The sequence below is a fragment of the Centroberyx affinis genome, unplaced genomic scaffold (genome assembly GCF_046629955.1).
Source record: "Centroberyx affinis isolate AG114_WGS23_722 - 3 ecotype Tasmania unplaced genomic scaffold, CSIRO-AGI_Caff_v1 ptg000010l_1, whole genome shotgun sequence".
Taxonomy (NCBI): Eukaryota; Metazoa; Chordata; class Actinopteri; order Beryciformes; family Berycidae; genus Centroberyx; species Centroberyx affinis.
In genome coordinates, this window is record NW_027278726.1 from 317,629 (window position 1) to 332,830 (window position 15,202).

The 15,202-nt window shown below is 40.3% G+C and overlaps 3 protein-coding genes across 4 annotated transcripts in view; all 3 read right to left on the minus strand.

The window, feature by feature from the left end:
• chsy1 (chondroitin sulfate synthase 1) overlaps nucleotides 1-2,446 on the minus strand; it is a 54,145-nt gene extending 51,699 nt beyond the window's left edge. Inside the window, exon 1 of the mRNA XM_071532306.1 lies at nucleotides 1,768-2,446. Within this exon, the coding sequence (XP_071388407.1) occupies nucleotides 1,768-2,078 (311 nt within the window). The 5' untranslated portion in view covers nucleotides 2,079-2,446. The remainder of the gene's footprint in view (nucleotides 1-1,767) is intronic.
• Nucleotides 2,447-4,812: 2,366 nt separating this feature from the next.
• Nucleotides 4,813-9,463, minus strand: selenos (selenoprotein S). 2 transcript variants are annotated; one of them, XM_071532924.1, is made up of 6 exons: nucleotides 8,839-9,463; nucleotides 8,028-8,159; nucleotides 7,013-7,119; nucleotides 6,819-6,914; nucleotides 6,656-6,725; nucleotides 4,813-5,591 (listed from the first exon to the last, which is right to left on the minus strand). In XM_071532924.1, the coding sequence occupies exons 1-6, from the start codon at nucleotides 8,936-8,938 to the stop codon at nucleotides 5,512-5,514; spliced, it is 585 nt and encodes a 194-aa protein (XP_071389025.1). In that variant the 5' UTR covers nucleotides 8,939-9,463; the 3' UTR covers nucleotides 4,813-5,511. The 2 variants fall into 2 exon arrangements, with proteins under 2 accessions (XP_071389025.1, XP_071388944.1); XM_071532843.1 differs by having other exon boundaries at nucleotides 6,825-6,914; nucleotides 8,839-9,459.
• A 687-nt stretch (nucleotides 9,464-10,150) lies between these two features.
• On the minus strand, nucleotides 10,151-14,249 carry snrpa1 (small nuclear ribonucleoprotein polypeptide A'). The gene is made up of 9 exons (XM_071532603.1): nucleotides 14,081-14,249; nucleotides 13,437-13,584; nucleotides 12,944-13,022; nucleotides 12,735-12,781; nucleotides 12,535-12,637; nucleotides 12,113-12,192; nucleotides 11,714-11,789; nucleotides 10,637-10,730; nucleotides 10,151-10,445 (listed from the first exon to the last, which is right to left on the minus strand). The coding sequence occupies exons 1-9, from the start codon at nucleotides 14,160-14,162 to the stop codon at nucleotides 10,264-10,266; spliced, it is 891 nt and encodes a 296-aa protein (XP_071388704.1). The 5' UTR covers nucleotides 14,163-14,249; the 3' UTR covers nucleotides 10,151-10,263.
• Between the last annotated feature and the right edge of the window lie 953 nt (nucleotides 14,250-15,202).

Below are 15,202 nucleotides of genomic sequence, written 5' to 3' on the forward strand. Positions count from 1 at the left end.
CTGAACTGACTACTGTGTAGAGGTAGTAGGAGACAACAAGGACTCAGGTGAAACTGAAACTGAGGACGCTCCATCAAGTTTTAGTTCTGCTGCGTGCCACCATTTGGGGTTTCCAATTAAGGAAGAAAATGGCAACTAACACCTTGTACAATGACACCACAATGAAAAACTCTGTTCGACAGTATATGGCTAAATGCTACGATTCAGTCCTAAATAGGGTTTCAGACTGAGATCTTAAAAACATAGCCAAAATTTCCATGGATGTGCAGATGTACAGTATATTTTACTGTTTTTGGGTTGTTGTTTTTCTACTCTTCAGTCTTATTTGAGATAGAATGAGTGTTACATTTTATTTGAACTGGCATTAAAAAGTTTCACATTTAACTTACAGAAACCTGTTGTCACCCTGTTTATGGTTTGCACTATTGTTTTGATTTTGTTTTACCTAAGAAATAAAAAGGGTTAGGGTGATTTTTTCAGTCATAATTGTCTTCATTCAGATTTTGCTCAAAGTGTCATGATAATGTATAACCGTGAACACTGGATCATGTATCGAGAACTGTGAGCTGAATGCATGTTACAGCCCTGAATTTCTATCATACAATGTTTGACCCCTGTAACCATGCTTCAAATATTTCAAGACCACATGTCAAGTGTGCTTTTTGTCTGAGGTAACCTATGAATCCTGTTTGATTTATAAAAGCAGCCACAGGTCAAGGAAGCCTTTGATGGAAATGTTAGGACACTTCAACAGAAAGACACCAGGTTTTGTGTTGACAGTAAAGACCACCATTCTCTTCATAACGTGAGCCAACACTGGAGTGCTGTGTATAGTGCAGTGGTTCTTAAAGTGGGGGCCGAGGACCTCCAGAGGTCCTTCATGGGGTTCCAGGGGGTCGCCAGAAAAATGAATTTAATTTCAGTATAATTTGGTTCAGTATAAATGATCCCAATTAGAGAGTGTATAAGAATGACTATTCTAATCACAGGTTTCACTCCCACCACTGCTATTGGTCTGCAGCTGAATAATAAATCAGCAGCAGAAATCTTCCAAATGGGTCCCTGGGACTAATCTGATCAAAAGGTGGTTTGTGGAGTAATGTGTTTGTATCTGGTGGCCCTTGACATGAAAACGTTGGAGAAACCCTGGTTTAGTGTGGAGGCTTGGTAGACCCGAATCAGATACGCCCCGTTCTCCTGTATGGAGAGAACGCCAATCCAATCCATTCAAAATCTGGCATTTAATGTCGCCTTGCTAATCGGCAAACGGAACGTCACCTAGCCTACCTGGTTGAACATAATTTAAGACTTTACGAATCGTTGGGGTTTACTGGTACATTTGACATACATATGATCCACCAAACAGCACTTATTTGAATAAAATGAGAACTTTTAAAATTGGTTTTCCCGTTTTTCTCCCCATTATCTTCCTCCACGAAAAATACCTTGTTGTGGACGGTAAGCAAGCGGTGTGAACCAATTATAAAAGTTGTAATTTTACTGAAATAATTGCTACTTGGTGGATTATATGTATACCGAAGTGAAGAGTGGTTCCTAACGAGTCGGAGAAGGTCTTAAGTCATGTTCTACCTGGTTCAGAGTTGTACCTTTGCCGACAAGCAAGGCCACATTAAACTGCCAGATTTTTGAATGGAGTTTGGCGTGACGTTATCTCCCGTACAAGAGAAAAAAGGTGTGTATCGTGGCTGCTGACAGCAGTGATTTGTAGAGGGAAAAAGCAACATTTTTCATTGTCAGATCACATACCTATGCGCTGCAACGGCTCGGTTGTTCAGGTACTTCTGGGCGGTCATGACACCAACGAATAAGAAATTGTTGGACCTGGAGCCTGGTTTCTCGGTCGCCGGTGAACCGTTATCTTGCGGTGGCCATAATACTCCGCCGTATTCCTTTCTGAGACCCCCGTTCAACCCGCAACCGGCAGGGTTTGCTTTTCGTTTCTGGCCAGCTTTCTTCAACTCGGTCGCCTTGGGCAAAATGAGTCTGGAAGCCAGTGTGAAACCGACAACCAGTCCCAACAGTACACTAAACCATGCTCTTCGGCTTCGACCTGCCATTCCCTAAAACTTGACCAACTCGCCGTTTATCCTCACTGTATCCGAAACAGCGTCTCTGTAAAAATCTGATCGGTTTAGTTTGTGTGTCTCCAGAAAACCGGGCTCACACACACTCTCTCATGGTAGGAAAGCCTTTTTCTCCCAGTTGCCTACGTAGCATCACAGCAGTCTCCATAAAGCCGCCACCTGAACCGTCCTCTTCAAGTGATCCCTCTGATCATGAAGCAATCCGTCGCTATCAGTCATTGGCAAAAATTACCGACGATCGACAAATGTCGTAGTTTTCTCCTTTGACTTGAACAGCGTCTCCATTCTCGCCGTTATCTCGCCATTGTGAGAATGTCGGATTGACGAGATCGCTGACTACCAACGAGGTTTTAACGGTGATTTGACCCAACTGCCTTGCCGTAGAAGCACTCTGAGTGGCTGGTTGTACTTTTTTTCCTCCAGCTTGGTGCTGCATTCAAGTCATATGGGAAAATACAGACTGAACAGCTTCACGACGCAAAGTAATGACTTGGAAGTGTCCAGGTGTTCTGAACCCGTTGGAAGCCACCAAACGCCACGATTGAGGTTTTCTGGATACTTTGGTGACAAATATTCTCAGCTTTTCCATACTCAGCATATGCACTTACTGAGTGATACATTTGAGTTCATGTTTTACAGAAACCTAAACATTGCAATGTCAATCACAAACAAAAAAATCCAGTAAGGAGATGTAATCTCACTGCAATTGAATTTTAAGAGATCACAGACGATGAAAATCATCAAAATTCAATGGTCTGAATTCAGATTGCTATTTAGTCTGCTAGGGAATTTCATGTGCAGGATGAAACCAAGTGGTCCCAACTTAGTTAATAGTAGTAAGTTAGTTGAATATGTAGAATTAATGTCAGTACATTTAAAAAAGAATTTGTTATATTGTTTATATTACACAATAGGCCTACCTTTTGCAAACATATACAGAATACCTGAACTTCAATCATTTATACCTTTACAAAATAGCCTACCACCTTTGCCAAAAATAGTAAAACTAGAAGTGAAACTAAATAAAAACTTACTAAACATTATAAAATAACGTATTATTAAAAAACAACAACAACCTCAAACTACCAAGCCCACACTGAAAACTCATTGAAAAAGTAATTTTTACCTTTTTACTTTTTAACTTTATTCAATTGATAATAGTAAACACTTAACATTATTTGTATCCATACACATACAGTGAGTAAATTCCTTGTACTGTGAAAACTTACTTGGCAATAAACTTTATTCTGATTCTGATTCTATTAATAATGTATTAAAAAATGTATACTTTTTTAAACAGGCTGTATAATAACCCTGGTGAACGGTGCTTTCAAGTAGGAGGATTGTATCGCCCATCTTTCCCATGTGCCTGAACGCAGCACGACTCACAGCCAGGTTCCTCTGGTCTCGAGCGCCGCGGACTGACAGTTGGCTGAACAGTTGGAGTGGATGAGCACAGATTTATCCTGCTAAAACACGCTGGGTTCTTACTGTGTGACCCAAGTTCTCTCTCTCACACGCAAAAGAAGCGGTTCGGCCTTACCAAGAGCACGCGGTCTCGGTTTTTCATTGGAAATTAACACAGACACGCTCCTCATCAATCCTGGATATCGCAGGACGATGTCGCCCCCTATTGGTTAGACAGTCAACAGGTGATTTCGTCCATTGATGCAATTCTGTAATACATATAATTTACATCAGTGCGATAGTACTTTCTATGATGTACACTATGAATTTACCTCAACTTTGAGCTCAAACAGCACAAGCAGAATCACAGATCATCCACTGCACAATGCTGCCTGTATCCTTTCTAGCAGCATTTGGATATGCTTAGGGATATCAAATCATTTTTTTTCTGCTGAAGAACCCCCTTCCCATACATTGGTACACTGCTAAGATATCAAGGAACTCCCTCCTTATTCCTTTTCCTAATGTATGAGCTAATCATCCTCTTTAATTTCACTGCCTTCATTATGGGTTTCTCATACAATGTCAATGGCCACATCAGCCTGGGGATCAGCCTGAACTGGAGACTCCACAGTTTAGGCTTGCTGTGCACTTAGGCTAATATAGGCCTACTAGTCAGTGTGTGTGTGTGTGTGTGTATTCAAGTGGGGGGTTCTGGTGCTGTTAAATCTCTCTTATCCCTCAAGTCAATGTTGGCAGCAGCTGCTGGTATCCAGCATCTACACCTACTATCCTACAATCAATTCCTATACTCAACTCTGTTCTGGCTGTATAGTTATGCGTTTGTACTTTTTTTATACACCGTTTATACCATTTCAACTCATGTGTACAGCTGTTTGTTTTCCATGCAGTGTTGAACCCCCTCACAACCCAGTGCAATATTCTCTAGATCTGTATACATTTTATTTTTTTCTATCGCTCACTTCATTGGCTTTTTAATTTTTATATATCCTACTCATGTACTTTCTTTTATATACTACTTCTAAAAGAGACCTATTCCCTCAATTTATATTTAAAAATTTTTTTATAGACGTACTTCATTTTTGTGTTATGTTAAATGTGATGTACATGTGCAACCCACTAAGTTGAATTCCTTGCATGTGCAAACTTACATGGCCAATAATTCTGAATATGATTCTGATCTGACTCTGATGGCTCTGCAGTTAGGGAGTGTGTTGCACCAGCACACCACCTTTGGGTGCTCCTGGAGCCCCAGCTGATTCACAAGAAAAAAAACAACTAGAGGCAACAATATCTTTATTGTGTAAAAATGTGCATAACAACTTAGGTCTTCCCTTCTGCTATCTTGACAGACAGATCGATATCAAAATCTCAGCAACTATATAATCGCAACTCATTATTTGATGTGTTTAATGGTATGTCCACCAGTTACAACAAGAGCATTGCTGTAGCAATATCTACTCTAAAGCTATTGGTGGTACACTTTGATAAAGATATTAAAATATATATAAAAAAAAAATTAAAAAAAAACTAAACCAAAAAACACACCGACTTTGAAATTCATCAGCCAAACCCACTGGTTATGTTACCATTTACAGGAATGACATCATTAGAAGCTTTAAATTCCACACTGCCGACACAGTCGCCCCTCACTAGGATGATTGAAGACTGACAGAAATCAGGTTTGGTTCTAAATAAGGCAACAGCACAAAAATGATTTATGATTACAGTTGTTGCAGCAAATAAAACAGTACAGCGGTCAAACTGTACTATTAACGCAAAATAATCAACAGCAGGCTGGAGGGTGGGGCAAAGGAAAAAAAAAATAAAAATCTCTATCAGTAATGGTGAAGGCTTAGTGAAGAGTTGGCAGCTTCGTTCAGTAGGTCAGTGTGTAGTTCAGGATGTCAGAGGTTAAAAGGTCAGCGGGTCAGAGTTCAGCGGTCACACAGACCAGTGGCTCCGACCTCCTTTAACCTCATCCACCAGATGACGGGCCTCTCCTGCCCGGTCTCCAGGAGCAGGACCCTCCTCCGTCTCCTGTCAGGGGATTGTAGCCTGCAACACACACAGGAAAGTATGGAGGCTAAAGGTCAAATATTTCATTTCACAACCAAATAAAGAAACAACACTGACAAAGCTATTTCTGATTGAACATAGCTAATGGAAGTCCTATAGAAAACAGACAAAGACCTATAGAATACCGAATAAGAAAAGGACACAAGGAAAAAAGTTTGGGGACATGGTGTTCAATTAGTTTAGGTGCTATAGCTTTTTACCATCAATAAATCATTACTACATTAATTTTGAGACATTAGTATAATTACCGCTGGCCTCTACACAGCAGTATCATTGTGTGCCACTGGGTCAGATTGGTGTGACATCTACTGGTTTGCTTTACAGCAGAAAACAGGAAGAGGGCACTGTTCCTCCAGCACAAACCCTCATCCTAAACCTGAACTGAACACTGCTGCTGTACCAACACAAACATCCATCACAGGGTTTTCCTCAGGAAGTGAAGTGTTGATGGAGAGAGATGGAGAGATGGAGGGAAGTCCAGAGAGGTGAGGCGTATTGATGATTTCATTTTAAAAAATCAAGTACTTAAAAGGAAATCCACTAATTTTCAAAAGCTTTTAAGGCCTTGTTTTATTGTTCTCAAATCCCCAAGGCCTGTGGGAATACTGTTGGATTTTCTGTTGATGCAGTTTGAGTTTCTTTAGCTGCCGCTCTTTTCTTTGTCTGTTCAGTCATGGTGACTATCACTGCTCATGCTAACTACCCAGTTCTTCTTCTGTATATTCCAAACAAACTGTAAACATAAAGTCACTTCCTCTTTGCCAGAGGATTTTTCCCCAGAAAGAGCTACCAGACACCAGGTGTTTAGAACAGCAAATGGAAAAGCTTTCATGAACTGGATATAGCGTTAAATCACGATTGTGTTAAATCAATCAGAGATGGAGAGGAGCAACATGGGTATTCATTTATAAAGAAAATGTCATGGATTATTACTTTAAACAACATCAAAACACAGCTTAAAACAATACAGCAACGGACAATAAGCTGACTGAGTGTGTTGATAAAGGTCTTGTCGTTTCATGAAGAAATAAGTAACTACATACCAGAGCCGCGTAGCGACTTCTTGTCCGTCTTTGATTTCAGCACCGTGGTCGATGAGCTCGCCTCTTCAGTCTGCAGTGTTACAGTGACATTCATCAGATCAAAGCAGCTTTGGTAAAAGATGGCGTTACATTTTTACATTATTCCAATAATGCTCAGCTTGACTCTTACCTGAGGAAGCTTTGCATTTCCTTTGTAACTCTTTCCTTCTTGCATACTGTCCCACATCTCGATTTTCTGCCTCCTCTTCTCCTCCTCTAGCTGCTCAGGACACACATACATTTCCAGTTCAGATGTGACATCAGTGACAGCCGATCATCTTCCTGATAAGAGCCAAAATTTGTGTTGCTCAAATTCACCTGTTTCTGCTTTTCTCTGAATAGGGCTGCTTTGGCATCGCACTCCTCCTGCATCCTCCTCCTAGCTGCTTCCAGGCCTTCTTGTCTTCTTACCACAGACACTGGATCTAAGCAAGAAATGACATTAGGCGGTCAGTATCAATTTCATGACACTGGACATGCAGTTTTATACTGGTTAAGTCTACGCAACTAAGCAGTGACTCTGGGGGTTGTTCCTTTGTGACACTGACATACTTATCTCTCAGCAAATCATGATCAAACTAATGTTACAGGGAGTTCCCACTATTCAATTCAATACTTAAGGGTGTTGATTCACTGAACCCTTAACTTTGGCAAAGGACCTGCATCTAATTCACAGTATTCTGTTACATCACCACACGGCCATCTTGGTAGGAAAAATAACAGGTGATGGTAATAAATGAACAGGTGATTACAATCAAATGACAAACACAGCCAATGAGCTGTGTGTATTGTAAAGCGCCATATCGGTAGGAAATGCATGTGACATCATGGGAATACTATGAATATAACTGGCCAAATCCATGCATATGCAGAAAATTCATGGAGCAATGACTGATGACTGACAAGATATTACGATTTGGCAAAATGTGATTAATTATTAGATGAAGGTCACTAAATTAGCTTAGAGCAACATTAGTCCTAAGCCACAATTCATTCATTTTGTTAGTTTTTATTTGACATGAATATATTATATTCTCTATTCTCTACACTTGACAATGGGCATTTCCTTGTTGGTGACATCAGAATTCAGGAGGCCAGAGGAAACAGGGTAGTGAATGGGGGTTTCTAGTATTATTAAGCACCTGAAAGCTGAGGTGAATGGTGTGTTCAACTAGGAAGATTGTATACACCGTCTTTCCTGTAGGACATGACTGAAGCATCTATGGCACCAACTGCCCCTTCACAGTATTCCTACCTTGGTAAATGATTAACTTAAGTACAAACAGCTATAAGTGTTATATGTCACTGTGCTGAGGATGAATGGACAACTCACCTTGTGTTTCAGGGGAGGGGCTGCTGTTGTTGCCCCGGCTGGCTCTCTTCTTACTAAGATGCTGGATCAGCAGGTAGACCAGCACAGTCACAACCAGCAGGTACCATCCATACTGGGCCAAAACGTCCCCTACTGTGGGCGGCAGGAGCAAACAGTTCATATCTTCAAATGACAACTAGGTTTTTCAGGATAACAAGTAAGCATGGAGAGAAACATCACGCCTCTCTGCTGTCTGGCAAAAGTAAAGACCGTGACTCAGACCCTACGGGTCTTATTAGGGTGTTCTGGTCCATCAGGCATCTAGATTGTTCACCAAACTGCACTTTTTACAACAACATCTTAACTTTTAGAATTGGTTCACAGTTCTAGCTTCCACCCACCACGGTTTACTGTAGAGGAAGTGTGTGGGATTAACGAGCGAAAAACAGATTTGCTTGAAATAAATTCTGCTTAGTGTAATACACGTATGCCGAATTCAGGAGGAGGACCCCAACGATTCAGAACAGGTATTGCGTCATGTTGTCCCAGCTGTGTCTCTTTGTCGGTAAACCAGCCAATGTTAAATTGCCAGATTTTAACGGCATATAATGGAATAGGCTATATTAAGTGCACACATGGGGGAACGGTTAGACGGGCAGGTTAAGTTCAACTGAAGATAGTCTATGTCAATATAGACAGTGCTAGCTAGCATGCTAGTCTGTACTGTTACCTGTTGTTAACAAACAGCCATCAAGCCCAACCCAAAGAGACTAAACCACACATAATAAAATGTCGTTAGCTAAAGTGAGTTATTATATCTCAAGTAACTTACCAGCTTGGTTCAGGAAGCTCAAATCCTGGTTTTCGAGGGGCGCCTTCTTCACTTGAGGCACGCCATCGTCATCGACATCAACAATCTCCACATCCTCCATTTCGGAGAAAATAACAGCTGTTCACTTAGTTGGACACTGTTCACTCGAGTTCTCTGCTCTGTAGCGAATGTTATAGGTTCTTATTTGTCGTGGTGGCTCTTTCGTGTGTCAACCATCTTTGCTAAAATTAGCTAGCAGGCTAAACTGTTCCAATCAGAGCAGTAGGGTGACGTGTTGTTGATAGCCTCCTACTGCGTCCAAGTCCTGTGGGAAAACTCGACGAACAATATTTTATAGCAGTACTTACCAAACGTTAAAGCCGGTGTGAACTGTATTTTCTAGTGTAATTTACCAGCTGAGAGCTGAGCGTTTAGGTGAACACTATTTTATACTAGTATTTAGTAACAGAAACGTGGGGTGAACTGTATTTTCTAGTAGTTTTTACCATCTGAGAGGTGAACTGTATTTTCTTTTACCATTATTTCCTACAGGACATGTAACATGTGGAAATTGCCTTTTTTCTTTATTTTATCGATAGCTTAGTCCCTTAATGAAGTGAAAGTAGGTTCTCCCACGGAATTATACGTCATATGTACAAAAATTACAAGCCAGGAAATCATGCAGTTAAACCCTAAAATGCATTTCCCGAAATGGCCGCTGGAGGCCACAAAAGTCTGTATTTAAACAGCACTTCTATTAAGTTTGCCTTAGATGATTAATAAACATATGCTAAGTGAATAATAATTGGTCATTTTAGGTTTTTTTTAACATTCGTGAAATATTGCAGAACCATAACTTTCACATAGCACAATATCAGAGTTTGGGAAAACTGTCCAATCCTAGAGGGAAACATGATATAAAACTAGTATAGAGTCGGTCCAGGCATAAAAGTCAGATTGAAATTCTCCATGTTATGTATTTCATTGGACTTTTGTGTTGTCTCATTCATCTTGAATTTACATACTGTTCATCATCAGCGTCAATTTTAAATCATTCATTTAATTATTCCACACATTGAGAATGTACAGATTTTATTTATGGCTTGATATTGAAAATGTCCAATACCAAAACATGATAGAAAAAAAATCTGAATATCAGAGGGTATCCAATTCAAATGACATTAAAAAAACATTTCCTCAATGATTTAAAAAAAAAAAAAGTCTATACATGTATGCATTACAATCCAGGAAATTTACAGGCGGACTGGATTCAACTGGACATCAACTGACCAATAAATACACTGGTCAAACAAACTGGTCCAGCACACACTGCTTTAAAAAAAAAGATTTTAATGTATCCCATCTCACAAAATAAACAACACTGTTACTTGTATGTTCAACACAAATATAAACCTACAAAAAACATAAAAATTGCTGTCAGGGTGTTCAGGAGCCGTTAACCGGTGGATCCTCATCCATATCGTCATCCTCCTCTTCTGCCTCTTCCTCTTCCCCTTCCTCGTCCATCTCCTCCTCTCCAGCACCGTCGCCCACATGTTGCTCCATCTGTCCAGCCTCGTTCTCTTCCTCCTCCTCCTCTTCTTCCTCCTCAACCATCCCGGCTGGATCTGGTATAACAGAGAGAGCACCAAACAACAAAACGTTCCGTTATTTACACTCCAGTCTGGGCACATGAAGAGTAAAGACGCAACTGTAACCGAGGGAAACCGGAAATAGAGGTGATAAAAACTCAAAACAACAACGGTGGCTGTGGTGAAAATACAAGTCTGTCTGAAGCAAGTGTCTGGCTGGTACTGACCTTGTCTGACATCCCGTCCGGGGATCTGACCGGCCTGCAGCATGCCTTTCAACCTCTCCACCTCTGCCAAGGACGACGCATTAGCGATGGCGTTCTGAAATACAAACAACACACACTGATCTAAACCGAAACTACTAACACGGGTGTGAGAAATTCTCTTCATATTCTACAGGATACATTTGCATTTACCAGGTCCATTCCCATAACTGAGATTATAAAGAAAAAAAGCGTACAAACATCATTAGCTTGGTTTCCACCCATGTTTTGGCCAATTATGATGTATTGAACTAGAAAAGCTGAATGGGAAATAGCAAATTTCTATAAAATCTAAATATTGCAAAAAAAGTTTTTAAACTTGCTTGAAGAGTAAAATGTTTTTTTTTTCAATAAATAAGGTTATGCAATAGTGCTGGAAACTGTTAAATAAACAATGTATGCTTAGCATGATCTGCACAACAAATGTAAAATCTCTAGGGCTGCAACTAATTATTTTCATTGTCGATTAATCTGTCGATTATTTTCTCGATTAATCGATTAGTTGTTTGGTCTATAAAATGTCAGAAAATGGTGAAAAATCGATCGATCAGTGTTTCCCAAAGCCCAAGATGACGTCCTCAAATGTCTTGTTTTGTCCACAACCCAAAGATATTCAGTTTACTGTCATAGAGGAGTAAAGAAACCAGAAAATATTCACATTTAAGAAGCTGGAATCAGAGAATTTTGACTTATTTTTCTTAAAAAATTACTCAAACCGATTAATCGATTATCAAAATAGTTGGCGATTAATTTAATAGTTGACAACTAATCGATTAATTGTCGCAGCTCTAAAAATCTCACTGGACAACTTCTCAACATTTGAACATCGTCTGTGAAGTCAGAACGTTTGGATGTTCTGAAACATCTAAACTTAGAATCACACCTAATTCACATTTTGCTTTGTAAGGCTTTTCACATTTTATAAGTTTGCGTAAAAGATGGAAACATAGCTAGTGGAAGTTCAGCCCTCAGATTCAAACATCGAAGACCCCAAAAAACACTTTCTCAACATTTTCCAAAGTAAAGCAGCTAGTAGTGAACCTTGATGGCTTCCACATCTGCCTGGGACGGGCCTGTCCTCTTCTTCTCAGGCTGCGCCGCCACACCGGGGGTGAACCTGAAACCAGCGTGCCTCAGTTAGACGACATGAACAGACACGTGCTTCTCTGACCTCTCAACCAGTGTAGTACATCTCAGGTGTAGTATCTTTTCTCGAGTCAAATAAACTGATACAACAGGCAATGTCCACAGACAGCAGTCCTGAGCAACACTGTGGTGAAAGGCTGTGGCTTTGGACTTAACAGTGTGGCAGGCCAATTCACGGCAGATAGGTGAGAGTGATTGGTGGGGCCGAAATAATGTGCATTTATTCAACCAAATCCACCAGTCAGGGTCCAGTGATTCTGAGGAGCTGCTGTCCAACAAGGACTTTCATCTTACGTTTTTGTTCGCTTGGCAATATCCTTTGCAAGCTGAGCACCCCGTTTGCCCTTGAACATTTTCTCCGCCTCCTGGCGCTCCTATGGTGATATCACACGGTTAACATGAAAACTCTCAAATCATTACACAGCGAGCCTTCATCCAAGGGGCAAGGCCAGGGAGGCAAATACATAAACACATACACAACACAACACACACACAATCCATCAGGACTCTATTCATTCAACAGGCTATTGTTCTTTGATACATTGCACAATATCCACAATCAGAGTCACACCTCCCTCAGATCTAGAAATACTATACAGCCTTATAGAATATCTAAAAAATAATGACAATATGACTTTGTCCATACCATTCAGAGTTGGATATTACAAGCCTTTCCTTGTTGAGGCTTCTCCAAAGCCCTGCTGATCTGCACTTACCTTGAGCTTCACCTTCTGGAAGTCAAGCACACGGATCTGAGGGATTTTGTTGATGACATAGAGCCTGTAATGTTTCTTGTTCGTTACCGGATTCCTTAACAGACTGGAAATGAATGAAATCATTACAACGGTGTACAGTCACAATCAGGCCGTGCTCTACAGCATCCAATAGTATAGATTATCTTCATAAGAAGTCTCACCTGAGAAGGGTCAATGACTTCACTGAGGCCAGTGGGTCCAAGTCACCCTAAAGATGGAAGGACAGAGTAACAATGGAGAAATACAAAACTTGGAACTCAGCCAGATACATTGATGTGTCCTTTGTTCATCTTCTACAAAAATTAAAAAAGCATGTGAGAATCAGATCAGCTGGCCCTGAAATAGTGATGTCTGCTGAAATTTGACTCACCAGCTCCTGAATGTTGTTGCTCGTGAGAATCAGCTCTGACAGACTTGACAGAGACTGTTCAAGACTTTCTCCGATGCGACTGTGCAGAGACAATTAGAGATTACAAGCATGAAGCATTAACTCTGAATGCTTATCAGCAAACATAAATACCTAGTAAAACAAAGACTTATTGTGAATTATTTGGCCCTTCTGGTAACTTCAGATACAGATGATCCATCAAGCAGCACCTATTTTAATTGCATTTCCACGTTGAGAATTGGATCACACTGCTTGATGTATTTTAATGGAAGAAGATTGTGGGAATAACAGGCAAACCAATTCTGAAAGCTAAGATTTTATTGAAATCAGTGCTGCTTGGTGGATTATGTGTATGCCTTATTGAGCAATGGAACCTTCATAAAACATTCATATTATTCAAAGTATGAATGTTGGGGATTTTTTAATGTAGTTCAAAGTGACCTACTAGAGAACAGAAGGTAGGACTCTAACTTACCAAATCCTATTGTTGTTCATGAGCAACGTTTTGAGCCTTTTGAGCATAGGGAAGCCGTCCAGTTTTCTGATCTCATTGTCAGAGAAGTCAATAGTGTCAAACTGGTCAAGAGTAGCTCCAAGATTTTCAAGCACTGGGATCTTGTAACCTGTAAAGGAGAAACATAGAGAAACTTTATCTGTTAGCAGATACCAGAGAACGGCACGCCGAACTTCATTCAAAGACATGGTAGTTTACTGTTTCCTTGGTTAACCAAATCGTTAACATTACAGTGGTAACATTGGTATACATATAATCCAACATGCAGCTCAACTTTTAAAATACTCTTTCTGTTATTCCCACAATCGTCTTCCACCTAACTGCACCGTGGTGTCTGTGGTGGGCAGTACAGAAGAGTTTGAGCTAATTCTAACAGCAACGTACGTTGCGAATTTAACTAAAATCAGTGCTGCTTGGTAGATTATATATGACGAATTTATCAGAAGACACCAACGACTGGTAAAGGTCTGCAAGTTATGTTCATTAGGAAACATCACATTGGCAGATTTTTGACTGGAGTTCGGCGTCCTTTCTCTTCATACAACAGCGAGCGGCGGGCAAGCTAACCTAAGCTAGCCAGCTAGTCGTGATGGAGGATAACTTACCTCGTAAATCCAGCTCTCTGTCTCTCACGGGGTTTGTGTATTGAGCAGCCTGCTCAATCAGCTCAGCCGACAATTTCACCATGTCGACGACAAAAACAAACGTTAGCAAGTTGCTTTTTTCACAAAACAAACGTCCCAGAGATTTCCAACACGCTGCCGCCCGGAAGACAGAGTGGGGTCGTCAGGTCAGACTGTGCTGATAAAAACAGCCGCTATTTCTGTAAGCGCCCTCTAGTGTGCGGAGGGAGACAGGCTCAAACCTGAGATGTGAGACTCTTCAGCTGCATTTGTTTAAGCATAGCATGTGTTTAGCATACTCTTCTCACATTCATTTAATTGATGACTCCCTTTCCTTAAGGCCAGATATTCAGCATCTTGCTAATAAATTAAAAATGAAATTGTGATTTTGTTGTAGCAACAATTGTTGACCATAAGATCATTTTTTTGCACTTGTATTTGTTACGTGTTTGCACGTGTCCTTTTAAGAACATTTGAAGACCTGATCAGTTTCTGTGTCTTTATAAATAATATATAATATTATTATTATATAGATAATAAAGACATAAATCAAGCAATATGCACTATGATTGGTACAAAGAAGAAGACAAAATAACAGAACAACGGCCTGAAATGAAACCAGGCGCTACGAAAAAGTAGAGCCACCACAGGCGCCTGTATGCCATGAATTTGTATAGACCCAGCCGCCCCCTCACACTGGACACTTCTGGACTGTCTAGTGGTGGCAGATGGTAGTTATCAACTTCATCCAACCCAAATATTTTGATATTCAAAGAGTTTAGATAGCTGTGTACACTGTTAATTACCAGGACATGGAGTTGGAGATATAATTTCAAGTCCATCCAAATCTGCTATTGCAAAACTATTACTAACGATTGCTGAGTTCAGTGGTAAATCTGTCAAAAGCCTCTGTAGACCCATCGACATGTAGTATTCTGTTGGAATGAAAACCTGCATACTCTCAGCACTCCATGGCACATACAGTGTACAGATAGGCTACTGTTGGCTTTTGGCAATCTATATATATTTTTGTGTAGGTCATTTATGTAGCTTAATATTGTTGGCCTAGTAGATTCCATAAAATTTAACTAGTAAACGAGTGTA